The sequence below is a fragment of the Notamacropus eugenii genome, chromosome 2 (assembly GCF_028372415.1).
Source record: "Notamacropus eugenii isolate mMacEug1 chromosome 2, mMacEug1.pri_v2, whole genome shotgun sequence".
NCBI lineage: Eukaryota > Metazoa > Chordata > Mammalia > Diprotodontia > Macropodidae > Notamacropus > Notamacropus eugenii.
Window position 1 is genome coordinate 369,917,178 of NC_092873.1, and position 23,097 is coordinate 369,940,274.

Genomic DNA, 23,097 nt, shown 5'->3' on the forward strand with positions numbered 1-23,097 from the left:
ATAATCTACTCTCCCCTCTTTTCATTTTGGTGAACAATTTAACTTCTCGGTTTCCTGCTTCCCCAGGGTTTGGCAAACTGTGTCTCAAGGGCTAAATTCTGCTAGCAGCCTATTTCTGTACAGCCCTCTAAATAAAAATGGTTTTTACATTTTTAAATAAAATAAAACTTTATTCAAAAACATAATAAGCCTTCTTACAAAAACAGGCATAGTTTGCCGGTCCCTTTTCTAGCCCATTGGCTCCAGAATTGCCTCTACCATTCATCTCATGAAAAAATCAAGGTATTTCTGGGCTGTTATGGCTTCTGAAATTTTCTGTCAGTCAATTAGCCAACATTTATCGTTCACAGACTGTGTACCAGGCTCTGGTGATAACTGTTTTTCTATTGGATCCTCTTTTGGCTCACAGTTAGGCCCAGGAGTACCACTAGCTTTTGAATGAGAGCCTTATCCTCCTTTGCATAGGGACACTGGCTTTCTCTTAAATCTGAAGATTTCCCAGTTGGGGTCCCCAGATCGTATGTACATGCACATGAATCCATCCATCCATCCATCCATAAATATGTTGTAACTCTGAATCATAGAAAAGGCAGGAAATTTTAATTCAGAGGACGAGGGTTCAATATCCCAGCTCTCTACTTACTGCCAGTATCCTCTTGGACAGGTCACTTAATTTCTCTTCTACTATATTTCTCCATCTTTAAATAAGGGGGTTGAATGCAATGACCTCTAAGGTTCTTTCTAACAATATATCTAGGAACACATGATTCTGTGAACTACATATACTGCCATGTAAAGATACATGTGATAGCAGCTCTCTAAAGATGAATACACAACAACAGACTTGCCATGTCCCCCTAAGAAGACTAGAATCTCCTTAAGGACAATTTTTTTATCCTGACAAGATGGCTTGCACTTAGTAGACGCTTCATAAATGCTTATAAAATTATCAGCAGCCCTTCATAATGAATGCATCGATGCATGTAAAACTCCAACATGTTATACATTTCCTGCTTTATAATTATACCTGGCCAGATTTTTTTGTTAATCACCAACTGCTTCCCCCTTTAATCTAACACTGTGTTCAGTGAATCCACATGATTTGAATATTCGTTTATCACAGAAGTGATACAAATATCGTGGACACCGTGGGCAGTCTGGTGAAGTCTGTGGATCCCTTCTCAGAAAAACATTTCAAATGCAAAAAATCAAATACAAATGAAATAAACTATATTGAAATATAGCTATCAAAGTATTTTTTAAAACAAATTCACAAATCCACATTAAGAACCCCTGATTTGTCAGGAGGATGGCAAACCTGCTGTTTGCAAAGGAAAAAAAAAAACATTTATTGCCTTCTAAAGCCAAATGGAAATAATTTAAAGATTATCTACTGTTTGGGATTTTCCTTGCCCCTGCTCTTCTCCCTTAGAGAGTTGGCTCTTCCCAAATGGAAGGGAATTTTGGGGTCAATGTACTTTTCCCTTGGGAAAGTTCACCAGGATGATGTGAGTGGTAGAATAGTAAGAGAGGGAGTTAGTAGAAGATGGGAAGAGAGCATGAGGTGATAGGCTGGAAATCAGTTTCTCACCCCAGCCCTGCCACTAACTCACTGTGTGACTAAAGTATTCTAGGGGCCTCAGTTGCCTCATCTGGCCAATAGGGATGATAATATCCATCTCACAAATAATGCCTCATAGGGTTCTCAGGGGGACACCTAGGTCCCCCTGGGCTTGGATAAAGTCCTGGGCTTGGAATCAGGAAGACTCAACTTTATGAGTTCAAATCTGGCCTCCAACACTTACTAACTGTGTGACCCTGGGCAAGTTACTTAACCCTGTTTGCCTTAAGTTTCCTCATCTGTACAATGAGCTGGAGAAAGAAATGGCAAACCACTGCAGTACCTCTGCCAAGAAAACCCCAAATGGGGTCATGAAGAGTCAGACATGCCTGAAATGACTCAACAACATAAGGATTCTCATGATGGGTAAGTGAGATGAGATTGAGGCAGTCAGTAAATATTCGTGAACTTAACCCTGATGGCCTCCTAAAAATATTAATAATAGATAAATGAGTAAATAAAAAAGGGCAGCTACGTAGCACAGTAGATAGAGCACTGGCCCTGAATTATCAGGAGGATTTGAGTTCAAATCTGGCCTCAGAGGCTTACTAGCTGTATGACACTGGGCAAGTCACTTATCCTCGATTGCCTCCTAAAAAAAAAAATCATTCATGAAATACTCACTACATGCCACCCCAAAATGCCTCATGCCTATGAAAGGGATACGATGAAAAGACAAAGCAGTGTAGCTGAAAGAGTGCTGGAGAGTCAAGTCACCTGGATTCACATCCCCGCACCGCTGCCTAAATGCATTGTGACTATAAATAGACCATAATAGGTCAGGAAGGAATCTGAGCAGTCATGTCAACCCTCTCACTTGAAAGACAGAAATTAAAGCTCAGGGAGAACCATGAATTTGGAGGCAGAAGGTTTGTCTTTGAGTCCTTCTCTGCTGTTCCTGTCTGAGCTTCATTCCATCATGGGGCAATAGATGGAAAGAACACTGTCTCTGGAGTCAAACGGCCTGGGTTTAAATCCTCTTTCCACCACTAATTGCCTGGGTGACCTTGCACAGATCACTTAACCTCAGGTTCTTAAAAATAATAACATATAAATAAAAGCAGTTTGAACTTAATGGTCCAACTTATTGGCACATTAATAGACTGTCTTAGAGGGTTGTGAGGAAAGCATTCTGTAAACTAAAATATGAGTGTATTTTTCTATATACATAATGTATGTGTTATACACACATGTACATACACAATACATCTATATTCATATTTATGTACTTACTGTTGTCATTATTAGGAAAGCATTCTATAAACTGTAAGCTATATATGTATGTTTATATACATACATTGTGTATGTATGTTATTCCTATATACACATATATGTACATCATGCATACATTTATATACTTACTGGTGTCATTATTATAAGAAACAGCAGATCTAATGTAATGTACAAAAAGCCAGGCTCAGAGTCAGGAAGACCTAGGTTTAAGCCTCAACTCTTACACATACTAGCTGTGTGACCCTGAGAACATCACTTAACCTCTCAGTTCCTCATGTAGCTGTCGAAGATGATCAGTTTAGATGAAACACCTGTTATGCACTGGTGCAGGGAATTTCTCCCCTGGAAGTTACCACTGATCTCTTGCCCTTCCCAAAAAAAGGATACTTGCTGATCACCATATGGCAGTGCCCAATGAGAGAGACCGATTGTGGCTTTTTCTTTTTCTCTCACCACTTGCTAAGATATGTAGTTCCGATTTAATGTCCTACCCTCCACAGCACTGACCATCACCCTACTCTATTTAAAATGGCAGCAGGGGCTTCCTGGCTCACACAGATTTACAAAATCCATAATAAGTCTGCCAGCATGAACTTAATTATCCTTCTTCAAGGCCTTCACTTTTAATTTCCATCAGCAAAAGCAAATGACATGTCTAGACCTTTTAAAAATAAATAAATAAGTTGCTCAAGAGTGCGCCTCTGTCGACTGAAGGTGAGAAGTGGCACTAGGCCTGTGAGAATGCCAGGGTCCCTCTAAGGCAAGGGATGGCTGGAAGCTTTTCCAGCCAGGAGGCAAACAGTATTTGCTTCTGTCGGCCTCCTTCTGCTGCAACTAAAGATGGGGACCTTGGTGGCTGTAAAGCTTCTCTCATTCCTCGGTCAGGTTCATTTGCTACTGATATGAGCCAAGAGACAGAAAGCTCATGCCCAGGAGAATCTCCTTGATAACTGGTCCTTGGTACCTTCTCTCCCTTTCTTGTCTATCCTGAGCTATTCCCACAAGACACTCAACCCTCCCTCTCTTTTACAGCTTTTAGATGAGTGAAACTCCTCCAAGTAAACCTTCCCTCCCTTCTCACATCCCTTTTTACTAAATCTTTTAGAGTCTTCTATTCTCCCCTTCACTCTCTCCCCCACCAAAAAGGGTAAATAGGGCAGTCTCCCATCTTTCATCCCAGCTTTAAATATGTGCCCCACCGGGTCAATTCATTTATACAAATGTTTATTATGGACCGCCCATGCTCTGAGGGGCAGTGTGTAGGGATGGATAAAGAGGTGGCCTCACAGCCAGGAAGACCTGTCTCTGACACATACTGATTCTGTGTCTGTGGGCAAGTAGCTTAACTGCTCAGTATTACAGACAGCTGTCTGTGATGATAAGTTGCAGGGAAGATGATGACCTGCCTTGGTAGGTGGGGGGAATTTCAACTGGGAGCCCCCTAAATCAATGAAATCAAAGATCCATTTCCTATCTTTATCTAACCCTGCTATGTTTCAGACACTATACTGGAATATCTCCACTCAAAGAGCTTATACTCTAATAGGAAGGCAATAACATGTATGTATTTACACATATACATTATATATACTTATATAAATCAAATGAGATAATATATGATGTGCTTTGCAAACCTGAAAGCACTATGTAAATGCCAGCTATTATCATTAGCATTAAATATAAAATAATTTAAGAGAAGGAAGGATCCTGCTGACCATTGAGATCCATAAAGACCACTCCTAATAAGTGTCCACTAAAATGCATCTCAGCAAGAGTGAGGGATCCCCAAAAGCAAAGGTGAGGAGGGAATCATTCCAGGGATGGGGACACAGCCTGTAAAAGGCATGGAGATGGAAGGTTGGATGGGATGGACCGAGAACAGGACATGCAAGGCAAGAATTCTCAGACATTCCATCCCCCTTGGCCGTTGGAGGACTTCTGGAGGACTTCCCTTCTTTTCCAGCTGGTTTCTCCCTGCTCTTTGCTGAGCACAGAAGCAGCTGTTAGATGCTTACCCCTCCAACCCCTTCCACTTTGAGTAGGCCACAGTTGGAACAGCTGGGAAATTCGACAAGAATAATTGTTTGGGGAAGCAGAAGAGGCCAAAACAAAAAATGAACTTACAGAGGAGAAAACCGGATTACCTTCACACTGCAGGAGACAATTCAGGTCCTTGTAAATTTGCTTTGGGCCTGAGCGACCCCAAGACCTCCTGGAGGATCTGTAAAGAACCGTGTTAGTGGATAGTATGTGGTTTATGGAAACAAATAAGCAGAGATTATCAGTTCCGTTGGATAACATTGAGCTCAGGTTTTCCAGGGGTTTAAAGAGAGCTGAGAGAGATGCGATATCCTTGAATCCAAAGCTTTGTGAGAAGTTACAATAATTGAGCTTTCCTGAGCAAGTGCAAGTGAGTGGGAAGAAAGCTTGCTTCCAGTGATGCCATTGCTTTGACAGAGCCAATCCATTTGTTTGGAGAAAAGCTGTGAACTAGGAGACCAGCACTGGACCCAGAGGCTGGGCACAATAGCTGTGGGACTTTCAATAAGTCTCCTCAATAAATTGAGAAGGGTCTAGCCAATTGAACAAGCATTTATTAATGCAAAGCCCTGTGCTAGGTTCTGGAGATACAAAAAATAAATTCAGCCCCTACCTTTAAGGAACTTATATTCTACTGGGGAGATTAATAATTAATACTACAAATAATACAGATACTAAATTTAATTAATTAAAAATTAATGCTACAAATAATAATAAGCAACTGACATTTATATAGATGATCTCAGAGAGAGAGAGGGAGAGGGAGAGAAGAGAGAAGGAAAGCCACATGAAAGGAGTGCTGAGAATATGTATGATTCACCTCATCCCACCTGCCCTGAGAAGTATCACAGGAGCCATCTCACAGCAGTAACCCTGAAGGACTGTCTCAAGAGGTAGTGTCAGATGTCCTAAAAGAACCTGGCCCTTTAAGCACAGTGGGATGACTGCTTGGGAACTTCTACCTCATGGATCTTAGTTCTACCCTCTTGGGTCAAGCAGAACAATGAGAGAGAATCCTCTTCCACTTAACGGGCCTCCACTGACTTCAGCATCAGGACCCACCTACCTCCTTCCAAACACTTCTCTCTTTTGCCTCAACATCCTATTTCCTTCAATCAATCTTCACACAACAATTGAAAATGCAATCTAATATCCAAGAAGACTCATTGGCCATTTTTTCTAACTCGCTGTTACTTTCCCTTGTTCGCAATAGCCTTTTATGGATTAGAGGGAAGGACACCATCCACTTTCTCTGGGTCCCATGTAGGGAGAACCAGGACTGTTGACAGAATTATAATGATTACTAGCACCTGTATTATAATGCTTTAAGGTTTGCAGGATAATTTGCATTTTGTTCTATCTCATTTGGTCTACCCAGTAACCCTGTGAAATCCATCCACAAGGTCCCCTGGCACTGCCAGCTAAGAAGCCTTGTTCTGGAGAGGGTATTAATCTTGCCCACCATTTTGGATCACTATTTTATCCATTTTACAGATGAAGAAACTAAGGCTGATAGAGGTTAAAGTAGCATGCTCATATAGCTAGGAAGTGTCTAAGGCAGGATTTGAATTCAGGTCTTCCTGAATCCAATCCAACATTCTACTCACATAGTTGCCTCAAAAGTAATCTGCCATCTGTGAAATAACATGCAGGTGGCACAGTGGATAGAGTGCTGTGACTTCAGACTCATACTAAGTGTGTGACCCTGGGCAAGTCACTTAACTGTTTGCCTCAGTTTCCTCATCTACAGAGAAGGAAATGGCAAGTGACTCCAATATCTGTGCCAAGAAAACCCCCAATAGGGTCATGGAGATTTGGACATGCCTGAAAAACAACTGAACAGTGAATCTGTCTTAAGAGAGGCTTAGACCTTGGTGAGACCCACAGGTGTTGGCTGGATCAATGGGCATGAGTGACATCACAGTTAATAACTAACATGGGAAACATTTTCCAGAGTGCTAGGTTTGGAATAAACTCTGGGCTGGCCTTTGTTATTCCTTCAGTCATTCCAAGAGAGAAATAGTGCTCTTAATAGCACTGAACTAAAAGAGAGACCTGTGAGCTGTGTGGCTGAGCTGTGAAAGATAGGAGCTATCCAGGGGCTCTCTCCTCCTGCTCCAGCAGCCCTCCACACAGAACTGGTTTTCATTTTCCACTGGGAACCATCACATTTTCTATGTTTTCCATTGGGTTTGAAGGTCAAAGAAATATCACCTTGCAAGACTTATCTTAGAACCCTAGATCTGGAGCAAGGAGGGTCCTCACAGAGTTCACCTTGCCCCTTCATTTTACAGATGAAGAAATTGGGTCTCTGAGGTCAAATGACTTTTCCAAGGTGACACAAGGAAGAAATGGCAGTGTTGGGATTTGAACTCAGATTCTCCGACTCCACAGCCAGTCCTTTTTCCAAGGCACCACAGTGCCTCCTTCCTTACCACGGGTAGGGAGAATCATGGGATAATAGATATAGAGCTGGAATGAACTTCAAAGGCCAACTAGTGAAACCCTTTATTTTATAGAGAAAATTCAAGCCCAGAGAAGTTAAGTGTTTTGTCCAAGGTCACACAGCTAGTAAGTGTTCTCTGACATCCGGAGGCAGTGTTCTTTCACTAGAGGCAGCTAGGATAGAGTGCTAGGCCTGGAGTCAAGAAGACCTGACTTCAGATCCCACCTCAGACACTAGCTGGATGACCCTGGACAAGTCACCTCACCTCTGCTTGCCTCAGCACCTACTTCCCAGGGTTGTTGTGAGGAGCTAGTGAGATAATTGGAAAGCACTTAGCACAGGGCTGTGGTATGTAGTAGGTGCTTAATAAATGCTTATTCCCTCCCCCACTTCCTTTTCTAGAACTGACCAAAAAAAAATTCATGAAAAGAGTTTTTTTAGATTGTATCAGAGATCCTGGAGAGATGGATGTTCCCAGAAACTTGCTCTTGGAGAGGGGTTCTTAGCTTCATTTGTGTCAAAGACCCCTTTTCTGGGAAAGTAGAGGACAGAAAGCCTGGTGTGAAAACACTCTGGATTCAGACAACTTCTTATTTCAGAAAGACCACCTCTGTCACTGGGGGTGTTCTCCTCCTTGAAGAGGGCTAGGGGCCCAGAACCCAGCACATTGGACACTCAGGTCAAACCTAGGAAGCCCGTCTCCGAATAATGTTGTTTTTGTTGTTTTTAATGCATAAAATAAAATACATAGAATCACAAAGAAAACCATTTATATTGAAATAAAAGATGCCTCTTTTTTTTTTTTCTCCTCCATCCAAGTTCACAGAACCCTTGAAATCTATCCACAGTTCCCCTGGATCCCCTAGCTAAGAAGTCCTGCCTTAGAGTGTCCTTTCCTCAGTATCTCCTGGGAGGATAACCTTGCCCTCCATTTTGGATTGTTCAGACTTTGCTGACAACCCAAAAGTTGGCTCTTCTGTTTGGCATTTTGGTCGATCATTTGTTCTGAGCATGCAGTGGCCCCCTCCCCTGTCCAGGGACCCTGGAGCTGAGCTGTGTGGAGACCTAGTTTAGAGCTTATAGGACCTCTACTCCCTGGACAATGTCTCTTTAACAAGGGAGTCCATGGGTCCAGCTTCTTTAAATGAATTTCCACCGCCAGAAGGGTTGAGCAGCCCCATTCCTTTAAAAAAAATTATATTGATTTTTACATGCAATAATTATCTCTTTCCTCCTCACTGCCCACCCCAGTTAAACTATAAGCAAAACCCCCCCCCCCAAATTCTCACAATAAACATTCATAGTCCAACAAAACAAATTTCTATTTTGGATGTATATGCATGACTCTTTCTGGATTTTAATAATATTATAACGTTTAAAGGTTTACAAAGTGCTTTGCATGTACCAGCTCAGCTGAGCCTCCTAACAGCTCTTGTTGTGAGGTAGCTGCTGTTATTATCCCCATTTTACAGATAAGGAAACTAAGACTGGAAAAAGCTAGTAAGTGTCTGGGGCAGGATTTAAATTCAGGTCTGCCTAACTTAACTCCAAGTCCAGCACCATACCCGCTCCAGTACCTTGCGGCTTTAAAATATTAAGGTAGAGGTCATTCATCATCTGAACTCAGTTTATCATGAGCAGCCCCACTCCTAGAACCACTGTCCCTTGAGATATGCCACTCCCCTCTCCTCTATGACATGCATGCACACACCCATACCCTTCCCAGAAAGCCCCTTTTGATGGTTAATGTAACCATATGTGGATCCAGTTTTCTCATCTGTAAAATGGGAGGATAAATTGGATGATCTCCAAGGCTCTTTCTAGCTCTTGCTTTAAGATATCTGATCCTAAGCATTTAGAGACTGGGCACCTCTCTCGAGTTTTTGAGAGTCTGGTGCTTTTGAGCACCTCATTTCTGGATCACAGTGTGCTGGGTTCTGAGCCCCCAGCCCTCTTCAAGGAGGAGAACACCCCCAATGACAGAGACTGCCTCTCTGAAATAAAAAGTTGCCTGAAACCAGAGTGTTTACACACAGAGCTTTTCTGCCTTCTCTTCCCAGCAAAGCCCAATGTTGCTACTAAAAGGATAATACTATTTAATGAAAGAAATAATGCGAGAGAAAATCTGTGGGAAATGACAGCTGTGAGCCTCTGAAAGCCGGCCAGCCCTGATCAAAGTGGGGCTAACATTATTTGAAAAGAGACAGAGGGGCAGGCTGGTTTTTATTCCCCACTACCACTTCTATCCCCTTGCTTTGTCATTTTCTCTACTGACTTGGCAGGGTTTAGTGTGCTAAGGATGGAGAGATAAGGGAGCTGCTTTTAGGCTCTACCTGACAACCTCTGAAAAAAGAGCAGATAGTGCACCTGGAGAATTGTTCAACCCGGGGGGAGGGGGAGCGGGGGACAAGAAGTCACAAAGTGTTTGAGGGGAATGAGGCACAGTTGGCTTCTTCACACAGCTTGCTCCTCAGCCCACCTCCAAGAGGGCTTCCCACTTTCTTTCTAACACTTCTCAGAACTGGAAAGTAATTCACACGAATATACACACCTTCTGCACATCCAGCACTAAACTCCATTCTCTCTCCCACTTGTCTGTCTCTCCTACTCCCTCTTGGCATCTGGGGTTTAACTTTGCCTTTTCTAGGTGTTTTCTTAGTCTTTTCAAAAAACAAACTGCACTATTTATTCATAGATAGCTAGTGGATAGAGTGCTGGGCCTGGAGTCAGAAAGACTCATCTTCTTGAGTTCAAATCTAGCCTTATTCCCTGGACAAGTCCATTAACCCCATTTGCCTCAGTTTCCTCATCTGTAAAATGAGCTGGAGAAGGAAATGGGCAACCACTCCAGTATCTTTACCAAGAAAACCGCAATTGTTCAGAGCTCGGTCACCTGCAGGTACTTTTATCTGAGATTAGGGATAATGGATTTCTTTCCTCATGTTAACTGGGAGTTGGGTTTTTTTTTCTCTTTTCCCCCCTTCTCTAACCTTTGTCCTACCGCACTCAATGCCAGAAAATATCTCCTTTGTTCAAGCATCTTTCTATTGGCCCCCACTCTAACTACCAAACCCAGCTTCATGCCTTCTTTCACTGAAGAATCATCCTATATTTTGTTGGAAGTAAACAATAAGATGGGGAAAGAGAGAACCAATGCTCTTCTTTCCCCATGGAAGAGAAATGGGCTATTGGGAATCTGTTGCTGAATTGAAGAACTTGGGATTTGGGTGGGGATGAAAGGGAGGTTTGCTGGAGGAATCCCTTCCATAGGCCTAGCCTCTGGTCCATTACCTAACATATTTCATTATCCTTTGGATGTAACTTCCTTCTTTATACAGATGTAGACTCTTAGAGGGAATACTTATAGTCAGGAAGACTTGGATTTGAATTCTACCTCTTAACTCTGGATAACTGTAGGCTTTGTGGTCTCTCAGCCTTGTCTGAGCATTTGTTTCATTGTCTGTAAAATGGGCATAATAATGGGGTAGCTTCACAGAGTTGTGAATCTAAGATAAGATTATATAAACCATTTTGTAAACTGTGAATTTGCCGTATAAATGTCCAAGATTTTTATTGTCCTTATCATCATCATTGATAGGACAAGCTCAGAAAATCAAGGGGGTACCCATTAATACTAATTCACCTGGATTTTTTTTCCCCCAACAGCCCTATTACCATATTTAAATGCAAGTATGTTTATTTTAATTAACATTTTAAGTAGCTTAGAATGCCCCCCTAGACTAGCCTGTTCCATGTGGAATTTCTTTCCTCCCTTATAGTTTCATGTAGCTAAGATGGTAGATTTAGATTTTAGCAAGCTTTTAGTTTGCCATGTGTTTGGATCTGTCCCTTCCTCTCCTCCCTCCCAGCTCTCTCCCCTTACTGGCTCAAAAATCTCTCTCCTTTCCCTCTTGTCTTGCCCCTATTCCAAAGAATTCAAAGACCCAGCTAAGGCCAGACTGATTGATGCCTTTGGGCCTGCCCAGGAAACCTTTTGTTGTGTATTTACATGCCATCCAAAATAACATTACCTATTGGAAAGGCAGCTGGGGACAGGTCTCGTAGCATCTGTCTGTCTGAGCAAAAGAGGGATTTGTATGCCTGTGTGCTCAAGCTGATGTTGGTGGTAGTTAAGGCGGGTGGGGCAGTTGGATGGCCAGGAGGGTAGAGGCAGGGTCTTTCTGGGCCTCTTCCTTTATCCCTTTGCTTCAGCCAAATAACAGAATCTGGGAGCTCTGGTCCTTACTGTCATCTAGAATATCCTCGTGCTTTCCAAGGAGCATAGGTACCTTGGGGAACCACCCTTACTGATTATCTCCTTTTAGAAACTTATGTCTTGATCATGAAAGACTCAAGGGTTCTTTCCAAGGCTCCCTTTGATATCAATAGCCTTGTCTCCTCTGGGCTGAAATGCTCAAAGTGGAGGTGCTAAATGGAGGCACTTTGCCTCCTGAGGGTGCAAATGCATTAAACAACGAGGCTTGATCCTCTTCAGATCCTCTAGTTGGCCTCCCCTGGGTTGATACTCCAGTTGAGTATTTTCTAATCCATTTGGATAGGGCTGCAGTGACATTGTCTTTGGGAGGTCTTCCCACTGGAAGAAGGCCATCCATTCCAGGGCAACAAAACAGCCTGTTATAACAGAGAATAGCTGGTTTTAAAACAGTTCTTTACCAGTGGTTCTCAGAGAGTCCAGTTGCACAGAGCCCTGTGATTGAATATGGTACAAAGAGACCCAGCCTCTGCCCTCTGTGGACTCAGGGTCCATGTTAGCCATTCCCAACCTTGCTCTGGAGACACCTCAAGTTGTCATCGTTTATCTCCATCAAAGTTGTTAAATTCTTTCCAGCACTCAAGTTAGGGATAAGAATTAGATCTATGATTTCACTTGTATAGGGACCTTCCAGATGAGCAAATTCTTTCTACCAAGGAAGGCTGACACTTCCTCTTTTTCTTACAGTAGAGAGCTGTCTAGAGCACTGAATGTTTAAGGGACTTGCCTGGGCTCGTGTATCCAGTATCTGTTAGATGAGGATCTTGAACCCAGATCTTCCTTGTTTCAAGGCTGGTATTCTATCCAGTAATACCATGTATCTCTAAATAATATTAATAATAAAGTTCATCCTAATTCACTTTTGTGATAAATTGAACCAAAAATGGGTTCCTTGAAAAGACAAAATTGATAAGCCTTTAGCCAACCTAATTAAAAAGAAAAGGAAAGAAAATGTAATCTACAAAATAGCCAACAAGCAAGGTAAAATCACAACAAAACCAGAAATAATAAAAAAGAATTGCACAGAACCTACCATGCATAGTTATGCTAACAAAAGTGAGAGCTCCAAAACATGGGTTATCTTCACACACATAAAATAGGCAAACTAACAGAAAATGAAATAGAGATCATAAATAATCCAACTAAGAAAAGGAAATAGAATTAGCAGTTTAAAAAAACAACAACAAAGTTTGGGGAGGGAAGAACTCCTGATCCCAATAGATTCACAGGAGAATTCTGTCAAATTTTTAAAGAATAATTAATACCAATACTAGACAAATTATTCTCAAAAAATGGAGAAATAAAATATTCTGCCAGACTTCTTTTATCAAACAAATATAATCTTAGTACCGTAACCAGGAAAGGATAAAACAAAGAAGGAAAACTATAGACCAATGTCATTAGTGAATACCAATTCAGAATTTTAAAATCTTAATTCATTTTAGGGTGGCACAGATTGCCAGTCTTGTAATCAGGAAGACTTGGGTTCAATTCCCATCTCTGATAACTACTGGCTGTGTTACCCTGGGCAAGTCATTCAGCCTCTCAATTCTCTAGACAACTCTCTAAGACTCTCTAAGTTGAAGGAAGTTCTTCAATAGGAGTTCCCTATATTAATGAAATCATAGGTCCAGCCCCTCCCCTTTCCTATTCCCTCCCTGCCAAACCTTTCACTTTAATTTTAAAAAGGAACAGATCATACTCATTATACCATGTTCAAGTGGAGGGGAGAGTTGCCAAATCAGACAAATTGGAAGGTGTCACACTTCCCAAAAGGTTGAGAATCACTAATATGTTCCTCTAACAAGTCCATTTCTTGAAAATTTTTGTGTGTTCAGTTCTAACCCACGTCCTCCTCCTCTTCTACAATGTCTTTTGTGGGGGGTGGGAATAAACAATGACTGTCCTTCCCTGAATCTCTCCTTAGTGTCTCCCCTTTTTCATTGTGCCCAGGTTTTCCAGCAGCAGCATATGGACCAGTGGCGGCGGCGGCAGTGGCAGCAGCAAGAGGATCAGGTAGGGAGGTGTATGGAAGAGGCGGCTACACGGCATACCCCCAGTGTGCAGGGGAAGGTAAAAACTCTGTTGGTATTCTGTGTGGCTGCATCTGTCCAGCACTCCTCTGACCACTGGGTCACATGTTTGGCCAGGGAGCCCAGGGAGGGTTAGGGAAGAGAAGAGCTAAGGGGCCATGAGTCCTGGGGAATCTCTCAGGGCATATGGAACCAAAACTGCAAACCAGAGAGTCGTATTTTTTCCTCTCCATCTATCTTTTTTATTTATCTTTAAGGGGGAAAAAAAGAGGAATTAAATTATTTTTGAGCTCAGATCCCTCCCTTACTTGATAGATGCGGTCATTTTGCCCCCTGACTTTGTATGAGGTTAACGACACTCACCTTAGCCCCACTTCTCTGGCCTCTCTGTGGCTCTGTGACCAAGATGTGAGAGAGAAAATCCAAAGACCCCCTCTCCTCCCTCCCCCATCCAAAAAGCAATAGATCAAACCTATCTACTTATTCCTGATATCCAAATCGGTGATCTTGACCCTCCTGCCACCAAGAGGTGTGCTTACCTGACCAGCGGGTTCAGGTACAACAGGAGTCTCAGAATGGTGTCCTTGACTGGAATAAAGCTGTTTTTCCCTCAAATTCACCAGCCCCTCTTCTCATGGCCACTGACCTGAGGTTGAGACCAGGCCAAATATCTGTTATGGTTTGCAATTCCCTCAACCCTTCTTATAGCTGGGTTTCTCCATTTCCCCTCACTGCCTCAGCCTGCCCTGTGGCCAGCACAGCAAGCTGTCTGGTCTTACGGAAAGACACCCTGAGCTATCATTAGCTGTTTACCCGAGGTCCTAAGCTTTCCAAAGCCATACTAGGAGGTTCAGGGCCAGCTCAAGTTAAGTGCAAAAATTTTACTAGTAAAAGTTCAGTCTGACTGGCTGGGGCTGGAGGGAGCCTGGGATGCCAACTGGAGAAGTTTCCTCTTGGCTCCCTGAAATTTCCTATCTTGCCCTAAGTGTGGGGCTCAGCTCCCCTTTGGACATCCAGAGAGAGGATACATTTTAGTGTCCTTACTGGTAACCAGAGGGCCTGGGCCCCCTCTTGAAACCACTTCAGTGGACATGGTGCTATGTTTCGTTTCTCTCTCTCTCTCTCTCTCTCTCTCTCTCTCTCTCTCTCTCTCTCACCCCCCCCTCTGTCTCTCCCTCTCCCCCTCCTCTCTTTCTCTCTCTCCCTCCTCCATCCCTCTCTCTCTCTCTCCCCCTGCCCCATTTCTCTCTTTTTCTCACTCTCTCTCTCTCTCTCTCATTCTCATTCCCCTGGTTCTTCCCAGCCCTGGCCAGGGAGACATCCTCTACCCACCTCCATCTAATGTGGGGGCATGACTTTGCAGTGTCTCCTGATGCCCTGTGGACAAGAGCTCTAGCACATCTGGCTGGGAGCTTGCTCTGATAAAATATGGCTCTTAAGGGATGGAGTAGGGAGAAGTGAAGAAAAACTCAAAAGGAAAATAAATGCCCCAAACCCCAAACCCCTCAGTGATGAGAAGATGGCACAGTGCGGCCCAATGTAAGATATCAATAAAAGACATTTTTTTAAACTCCGTTCCATGCAAACTGGCACTTCCTGTAGAGCTACAAAGGACCCTCTTCCCCACATCATCGATCCCCGGTTTTCTTTTTGTGGCCTGTGGAATGTAGGGGTTGCTGAGGGGCAATTTGCCAGAGAGCTGGGAAGTAGGGCAGAGAGGGTGGTTTTCCTTAAACGCCAGTATAATTAACCTATGCGAGGAGCCGCTCTGAAGCTGGATGTTGGGTCTGGGATCATCCACCCTGGTAACGGGGCTGGAGGGTGGGGGAGGAACCTTCTTCAGCTTTGGCTGAAGCTAGGGGATCCTTCCAGGGGCTCACCCTCAGCTCTGGCCAGTTGCCCCTAAGCGTCCAGAGGCTCCGGGGAGATGATTGTTGCCTTGATTCTGTGTTATGTTGTTTTTTATTTTCATTTTTTGTTTTGTTTTTGTTTCTATTTTAACCCTGAGTGCTTTTTTTTGGTATCTTGACAAGTGAGCTTTGGTCAAACCTGTGCCTGAAAAAAAAACCCCTCAAGATTTTGAGTGTTATTAGCTGTTTGTTTATTCTGTTCCATTCAGTTCTTTCTTTGTTTTGTTTTTTAACTTGCAATATGAAGCTAAACCTTAACCCCAAATAAACCTCTTCCCTCCCTCCCCACCCTCACCCCTGTGACTTTGTGGCAAGTTTAAAGGGCAGCACGGAGTTCTTTGCAAGTTGGAGAATGATGAATTCCCATTGCCTTCACCCCACCCCCAGACACCCCAGGGGGAGTCACCCTCTCCAGCCCCTGACCCCAAAGGACAGACCCATTTTCTGTGAAACATGTTTCGTTTTTTTTCCCCTTCTTCCTCCCAAACAGTGGGGTTTTCTTTGCAGCCATTTTCATCTAGAGAGAAGTCTCCAACAGGGTCATCTTGGGTTAGTCATTCTCATTTCTGCACTGTTAGTGAGTTGTATTCAGGAGTATTGACCTCAGACTCCCCTAGGGATTTGGGGATGGCAGCCCTAGGTTCTGAGGGAGCCCCTCCACAATGCCCCCTGCAGGTGTTTGTTTTGGCTCTGGGTTTAAAATATCACCTGGATGTTTTGGCTTGAGGGACCCCCACCCCCACCCCTTTACAGTGAACAATCTCTCCATCTCCACCGTGCTTGCTAAAATGTGCCTGGTTTGGGGTAACCAGCCCTAGTAGAAGTCAAAGTTAGTGTAGCTGTGAGGTCAGGAAACGTGGTCAGGGGATGGAGATCTTTGCCTTTCTTTCCTTTAGATGAGGCTTTGTTGCATGGTCCCCTTCCTCCTACCCACCTACCTCACACTCTAGTGAGGACAGTCCCCTGTCCTCCCATTCCTTCTGATTTCCCAGCTATCTTCAAACGAAAATAGAAAACCAACCCACAAGGGCGGGTGGATCTCCCTTGCCCCAATGAGGTACATGTCAGCCATGGACACCCTAGTTTTAAACTTTGGTTCAATTCAGCAGATATCTAGCGTGCACCTCCTCTGTGCTTAATACTGTCCTGGATACAAAAGAAATAGAAGACATGGTCCCTGCCCTTGGGGAGCTAATAGACCTGGACTTATGACCAATCAACATTTTGAACCCCTCTTTTTCCTTCCTTGATTTCTTTCCCTCTTCCACCTCCCCTAGGCCCCTGTTTGTGGCATTTTTCTTCAGAAAATAGTGATGGGATCTTCCCAAGAGCCGGTGAACTCTGGCCACAGGGGTAGGCAAGGTGGAGAGGAGCTGCCTTCTGACTTGGACTGGCTGCCCAGCAAGTGACTTGCATCATCCAAGGCCCTAGTCCTGGGGTGGGGGGGATCGAGAGGGTCGTTTGGCTCTGCCCCAGGCCCCAGCTGACCTCTAAAAGACAGTCCAGTCACCCTGGGTGTTCATGAACCAGTTGAGGACCTGAGCTGGGCAGAGCTCCGGTCCCCACCAGCCTCCCCCTCTAACTCCTAGACAACCTCACTTTCAGTATCACCTTTGTTTTGACTTCACCGGCCGTTCGAAACAACGTCATCTTTTCTTGTGATCAGCGTAGAATTTATTTGTTTATTTTCAGCTTATTCATTCAGTCTCAACAGTACCAACCCTGAACCCCACCCCATCCCCCAAACCAATTTGGTTCCCCTTTACCCACCCACAAAGAGACCATCTACTCATAGGACTTCAGGGGAGAGGGAATCCAATTTTTTTTTTGACGAGTTCCCCACCCCCCAAAGCTGACATCACAGGTGGGCTGATATGCCGACCTTCAAACTTCCAAAGCCCATGCCCTCCCCCTTTCCCACATACTCCCGCAGCACCCACCCCTTTCCCCTCAGCCCCAGAGCAGGACACCTTACTGTACTTTATACTTGCCAGCCATAACCCAATCTCGTAACATGAGTTACTGACAATGGTGGTGAGTGTGAGAAGTTATGTCTTGTTGTCTTTTCTCTTGCTTGGTTGGGGCTGCTGTGAGAGAGTGTCTCTGAGGCACCCTTTCCTGGCCTCTGTTACACTAGGATCTGCACACCTCCTCTCAAACACTCTTCTGAGCACGCTCAGCGGGAAGGTTTGTCCTCACCTATTAATCATCTCTCAGTGTCCAGCTTCCTGTTAGTAGCAGCTGGTTTGCATGTTTTTGCTTGTTCAGATGGAAACAGTTCAAGAAACAAACTCATATCCAACTCTTGAGAAATGTCTTTTCTGTACACTTTATTTTTATTTTTTTTAAATTATTACTTAAAACTCCAAAACACCTGTCGTCCAGTACAACATTCCACACCTCCCCTGCCTGTTCTTAGATTGATTGTATGTATCTGTGGGACTGAACTAAATGCATGCACTGTAGTCCATGTACCGGTAGCTGTAGCAGTAGTTATAGAACATGCATTGTTGAGTTGATATTACAGGTCTCCATCAGCTCGGCCTACTACAGCCATCTAAAGCCTAGCCATGGGTTGACAGAAAGAGAAAGGTTCTCCATGTTTTCAATGTTGCCAAGGCTTGGATCCATGTCTCTCCATCAGCCACCACCACCTCCCTTCACTCTCCCTGCTCCCCAGTTTAAAACTGGGCCACCACCCTCAGCTCTCTAGGCCTTCCCATCATGACCTCTGTTAAAACCCATCTGGCTCAAAAAAAAAAAAAAGTTGGGGGGGACTGAAGTAGATTTGGAAATGAATCTTCAACTTTACTCTATGTTCTTTTTCTTCTTTGTATTATTAATTAACCAAATGGGTTTTCTTTTCTTTTAAAAAAAAATTGATCTGTGGATATGGTTTCTTGAAGCCCCTCTCCTCCTTCCCCCTTCCCTTTCAGCAATTCGTGCCCTGTGGTAATAAAGCAAGGTGAGCCCCCATCAATGCTTCAGCAACTGAGTGTAAGGAATCACCTTCCAACTATACCCCAGCAGGAAAGGGTTTTAGATCTCTGATATGTGCAGATGTTTATGTATCAGGCTCCAGGACATGTCAGTCTCTACTCCTATGAACATAGCTGGAGGAAATAAAAGAGTTAAAATGGGCAAGAGTTAAGATGTTGCTATCAAGAAAGGCAAGGTGAGGAAAGCTCTTCATGCCATAATTGGTTATATGGTTTCCTAGAGGAGGTAGGTCTTAGGCTATTCCCTCAGTAGGACATGTGCCCTGCCTTGAGGAGAACCCCACCAATACACACATGTCTGCTATTGGCATTCCAGAGCTTAGGGAGGATAGGTATAGGCTGTGTGGGAGAGGAGCTGTGCTGCCTACCCAGATCCTTGGCCTAGGGGGCAGTGCTTGAGTTGTGGTCATTCACTGAGGTGTTGGGAGCTATGTCACAGGAGCCATCCACATTTTCACCCATCTCCTTGTGGTTGGCTACCCACCTTTGTTAGATCTCAGGCCAAGGCAAAGGATGTAGGCTGAAACCAAGTCAAGTCAACTAATCTATCCAAGGGTCAAACCAGATGCCATTGGCATGGCTTTTGATTAACTGAGCTAATATGTAATTTATGTGCTTATCCTAGGATATCTATGGCACCCAGGGTAAGGGAAGCTCACCCAGCCAATGAAGCAGTTCCAGCTTTGTATCTTCTAAGAAGCTGGACGCTCTGTTTAATGTAGTCAATGCCCAAGTAAATGAAGACAATAGCTAAAAGTTAGTACAGCAGCAAATTTCCTTTTCTGACTGCAGCCCAGCCAGCACCTCCTAGACTCTTAAACACTGACCTATAATAATCTGAGTCCAAGATGGCAAATGCCACAAACTGCTAGCCAGGGGTGGGAACCTGGGGCCCTTGAGGCCACATGTGACCCTGTAGGTCCCAGGTCCTCAAGGTCTCAGGTTCCCCACCCCTGCACTAGACAATATCCAGAGTAGGCCAGAGTAATGTGCTTAAAGGAAATTTATGCTATGAGTCATTCTTTCACTTGGACTAGCAGAAAGTCCAGGCTGAAAATCTAATTATCTTTGAAAAGGGTTTAGATAAACATATAGATAAAAGAGCCTGCCCTTGACTCTTAATACTGAGTCACCTTGGGTAAGTCACCTAACTTCCTTTGGCCACAGTTTCTGTAAAATGAGTAGATGGTCTCAGAGTCTCCTTCCAAGTTTAGAGCCATGATTCTGTGATCCATAATAGGTCATTGGAGGGAACTTAGATGCCATGTTGACCAGGTTGAGAATGTGTGATATGGTGAGTGCCATGCTAGACAGGTGGCATTTAAAAAGCAGAGACATTGTAGGACTAAATCTTGTGGACAAGGAAGTGATTTTAAGAGAGGGGGGAACTTCCCAGTTAGGATAAAGGAGAATGACTTGGAATGGAGAATGTTAAACACTGAGAGCTCTCAGGAATCCACACTGGGCTTGGATTCCTTTAAGATTTTTCTAAGCAAAAAAGCTGTGACATTTTCAGGCTTCCAGTGACACTCATCTTTTCAGGGTGGCACAAGATCAAACTTTTAGGAATAGGTTGCAGGAAGAGCTCATGATGCTGTATAAGTGAGCAGAAAAGTGGCCAATGAGTTTCATTGTGGGTAACTATAAAATAATACATTTAATTGGAGAAAATGAGGCAAAATAAGACTTTAAGGCTCCAAGGGAATAGTTTTGCCATCAGGAAAATAACCTGAAAGTCATTGTAAACTGTGGTCACCTAAAGACACAGCCTGTTCCTTCAGCCAACCTAATTCTGGTTGGTCATCAGCACAGAAGGTTTTAGAATCAAACCAGAAAACGTTACACAATACTTATACCAGAGGGGAGCTAGGTGGTGCACAGAGGGCCAGACCTGGAGTCAGGAAGACTCATTCTCCTGTATTCAAATATGGCCTCATACTCTTCCTAGCTGCGTGACCCTGGGCAAGTCACTGACTCCTGTTTGCCTCAGCTGTAAAATGAGATGGACTAGAAAATGGCACTCCAGTATCTTTGCCAAGAAAACCCCAAATGGGGAAACGGAGAATCGTTCACAACTAACAGTTTAAACTTGGACAGCAATTCTTGACTAAGCAGATGGGACCACCCAAAACTTCCCTCCCTTCCCACCAGAACCAAAAAAACAGATTCCAAGTTTTCAACCTCTGAGGCTTGAGCAGGGATGGAGATCCAGGGAGGCAATAGGATGAAGGGACCTAATACTCCCATCCGACTTGCTGTGAACTCACCACATCCCTTCCCCTCGAGTTTCACCTACACAGTGAAGGGACTGACAGAGCTTCTTCCTCAAGTCCTTCCAATCCTGGTTTCTATGACTAGGACATGGAAGGGAATAGCCTTCAGCTAAAAACACTTTGCAAACCACAAAGTAGGATAGAAATGTAAGCTATTATTAGTCAAGCTATGTATTGTACTCTGGGATTGCCCACATCAGCTGTAGTCTCAGACCTTGAAATACATGTGAGTGAATTTCTCAGGTCATCCCTTTCTCAAAAGCTTCTAGTTTCTCACAAAGCATAATTTCCAGAGGCCTGTTGCATTTTTAGTCTAAATGATATTGGGCTGCCCTTTGCAAATAAAGTCTGGCAAGCAGTATAGCCTCACTAAATACTTGATCCTGGAGAGATTAGAAACAGAAGATCTCTTAAAGGTTATATAGTCATAGGAGCACAGATTTAGAGCCGGAGTAGACTTTAGAGGGCATTGAATCTGACCCTCTCAATTTACAGATGAAGGAACTGAGGCCCAGAGAAATGAGGTGACTTTATCAAGGTCACACAGCTAGCAATCACCTGAAGCAGGATTTCAACTCTGATCTTCTTGATTCTAAGTCAGTATTCAAGACATTCTTCCACCCAGCTAACTGCCCTACCCACCTTCATCGTTTGACAATTGAGGAAAGGGAGGCCAAGCAAGTTGAAGTGATTTGTCCAAGGTCATATAGATCATATGTAGCAAGGACGGGATTAAAACTCTTTTCCTCTGACTCCAAATCCCATGCTATTTCTACCTTAGCATGTGGCTGCCAGCTTATTGGCTAGAGAGCTGGGCCTGGAGTCAGCAAGGACTAAGTTCAAATGTGACTTCAAACACTTACTAGCTGTGTGACTCTGGGCAAGTCACTTCATCTCTGTTTGCTTCTATTTGCTCATCTGTAAAATGAGTTTAATAATAATACCTGCCTTCCAAGGTTGTTGTGAAAAACAAATGAGATAATAACTGTGAAGTCCTTAGCATAGTGCCTGGCACAAAGGAAGTGCTATGTATAGGTTAGTTATTATTGTACTGTGTACTACTGAAACCCACTCTCCAAAGAGGTCTATTATTGTTCAATCAGGTCCGGCTCTTGGTAACCCCATGGACCATAGCACACCAGACCCTTCTATCCTCCACTATTTCTCACAATCTGTTCAGGTTCATTTTCTTTGTTTCCATGACACAATCTATCCATCTCATCCTCTGCCATCCCCCTTTTCTTTTGCCTTCAGTCTTTCCCAACATTAGGACCTTTTCCAAAGAGACTTGTCTTCTCATCATGTGGCCAAAAAGAGTGAACATGGTGGGCTGGAACTCTCGGTCACCTCACCTGGTCCCTCTTGCTCCCAGTAGCTTTGCCAGCACTTGTTTGCAATGGGGTATAGTGCTGTAACCCATGGCCAAGGTTGGGGCTGCAAGAATGTAGCAAGACTGGAAGAACCAATTGATGGTTTTTAGATACAATATGGTACAGTGGAAGGAGAACTGACTCTGGAGACAAAAGGGTTCAAACCCCACCTTTGATGCTTACTATTTGTGTGACCCTGGGTGAGTCTCCCTCCCTCCCTGGCCCTCAGTTTCTTCATTTATAAGGTCCCTTTTATCTCTTGATCCATGATCCTAAAATTGGGAGTGTCTGCCAACTATCCCATGCAGCAACCAGGCCCTGCCTCTATTAGTACCAGGTGCTCCACTTGGCCAGCAGATGTATCCTATAGGTTCTTCCTACACAGACTTCACAGATCTGCTGTCCAAGTAGTTTAGAGTTGGATGCCCCCATTACCCATTTTTATATCTGGATTGCTGCCTTCCTCAAAAAGCTCAGGCTTCCTCCAGAGCCCTCCACAGATCTGAGTGACCTCAGTGAATTTATAATAATCTGCTTGGCTGCCAGCCGCTGACCTTGGCTTCATTCATTTTCCAGGGCTCTCAGATCAACTCTATTGTGGATAAAATACATCAGCTTTAATCAATAATTTTGTAATAGAAATACTGTGCACTTGATAAATCAACTCCAGTGCAATTAGTGACCAGCCCCAAAGCCTAGGCTTAAGTATAAGTTAATCCCAAAATGAATGAAGCAGGAGAATGTTAATGGTCTTTTCAGTCAGTGAAATTATTTTCAATGGGCAACACATCCAGGACTTCCCAAGCTGGTTTGACTTCCCAAGTGCTCTCTCTTGACTTTGGCAAACCGAGTCTCCCCAGAAGCCTGAACCAAGCGGTCATTGAAGCTAGCCGATGGTA

At 43.8% G+C, this 23,097-nt stretch overlaps 1 protein-coding gene across 13 annotated transcripts in view; it reads left to right on the forward strand.

Annotated features, from left to right (window-relative positions):
• Nucleotides 1-23,097, forward strand: part of MSI2 (musashi RNA binding protein 2) — a 530,240-nt gene that overhangs the window by 471,530 nt on the left and 35,613 nt on the right. For 6 of the 13 annotated variants that reach the window (XM_072646789.1, XM_072646790.1, XM_072646783.1 and 3 more), the window contains 2 exons: nucleotides 11,007-11,030; nucleotides 13,567-13,686. In XM_072646789.1, the coding sequence (XP_072502890.1) occupies nucleotides 11,007-11,030; nucleotides 13,567-13,686 (144 nt within the window). The remainder of the gene's footprint in view (nucleotides 1-11,006; nucleotides 11,031-13,566; nucleotides 13,687-23,097) is intronic. The other 7 variants (XM_072646792.1, XM_072646793.1, XM_072646795.1 and 4 more) reach the window with 3 other exon arrangements.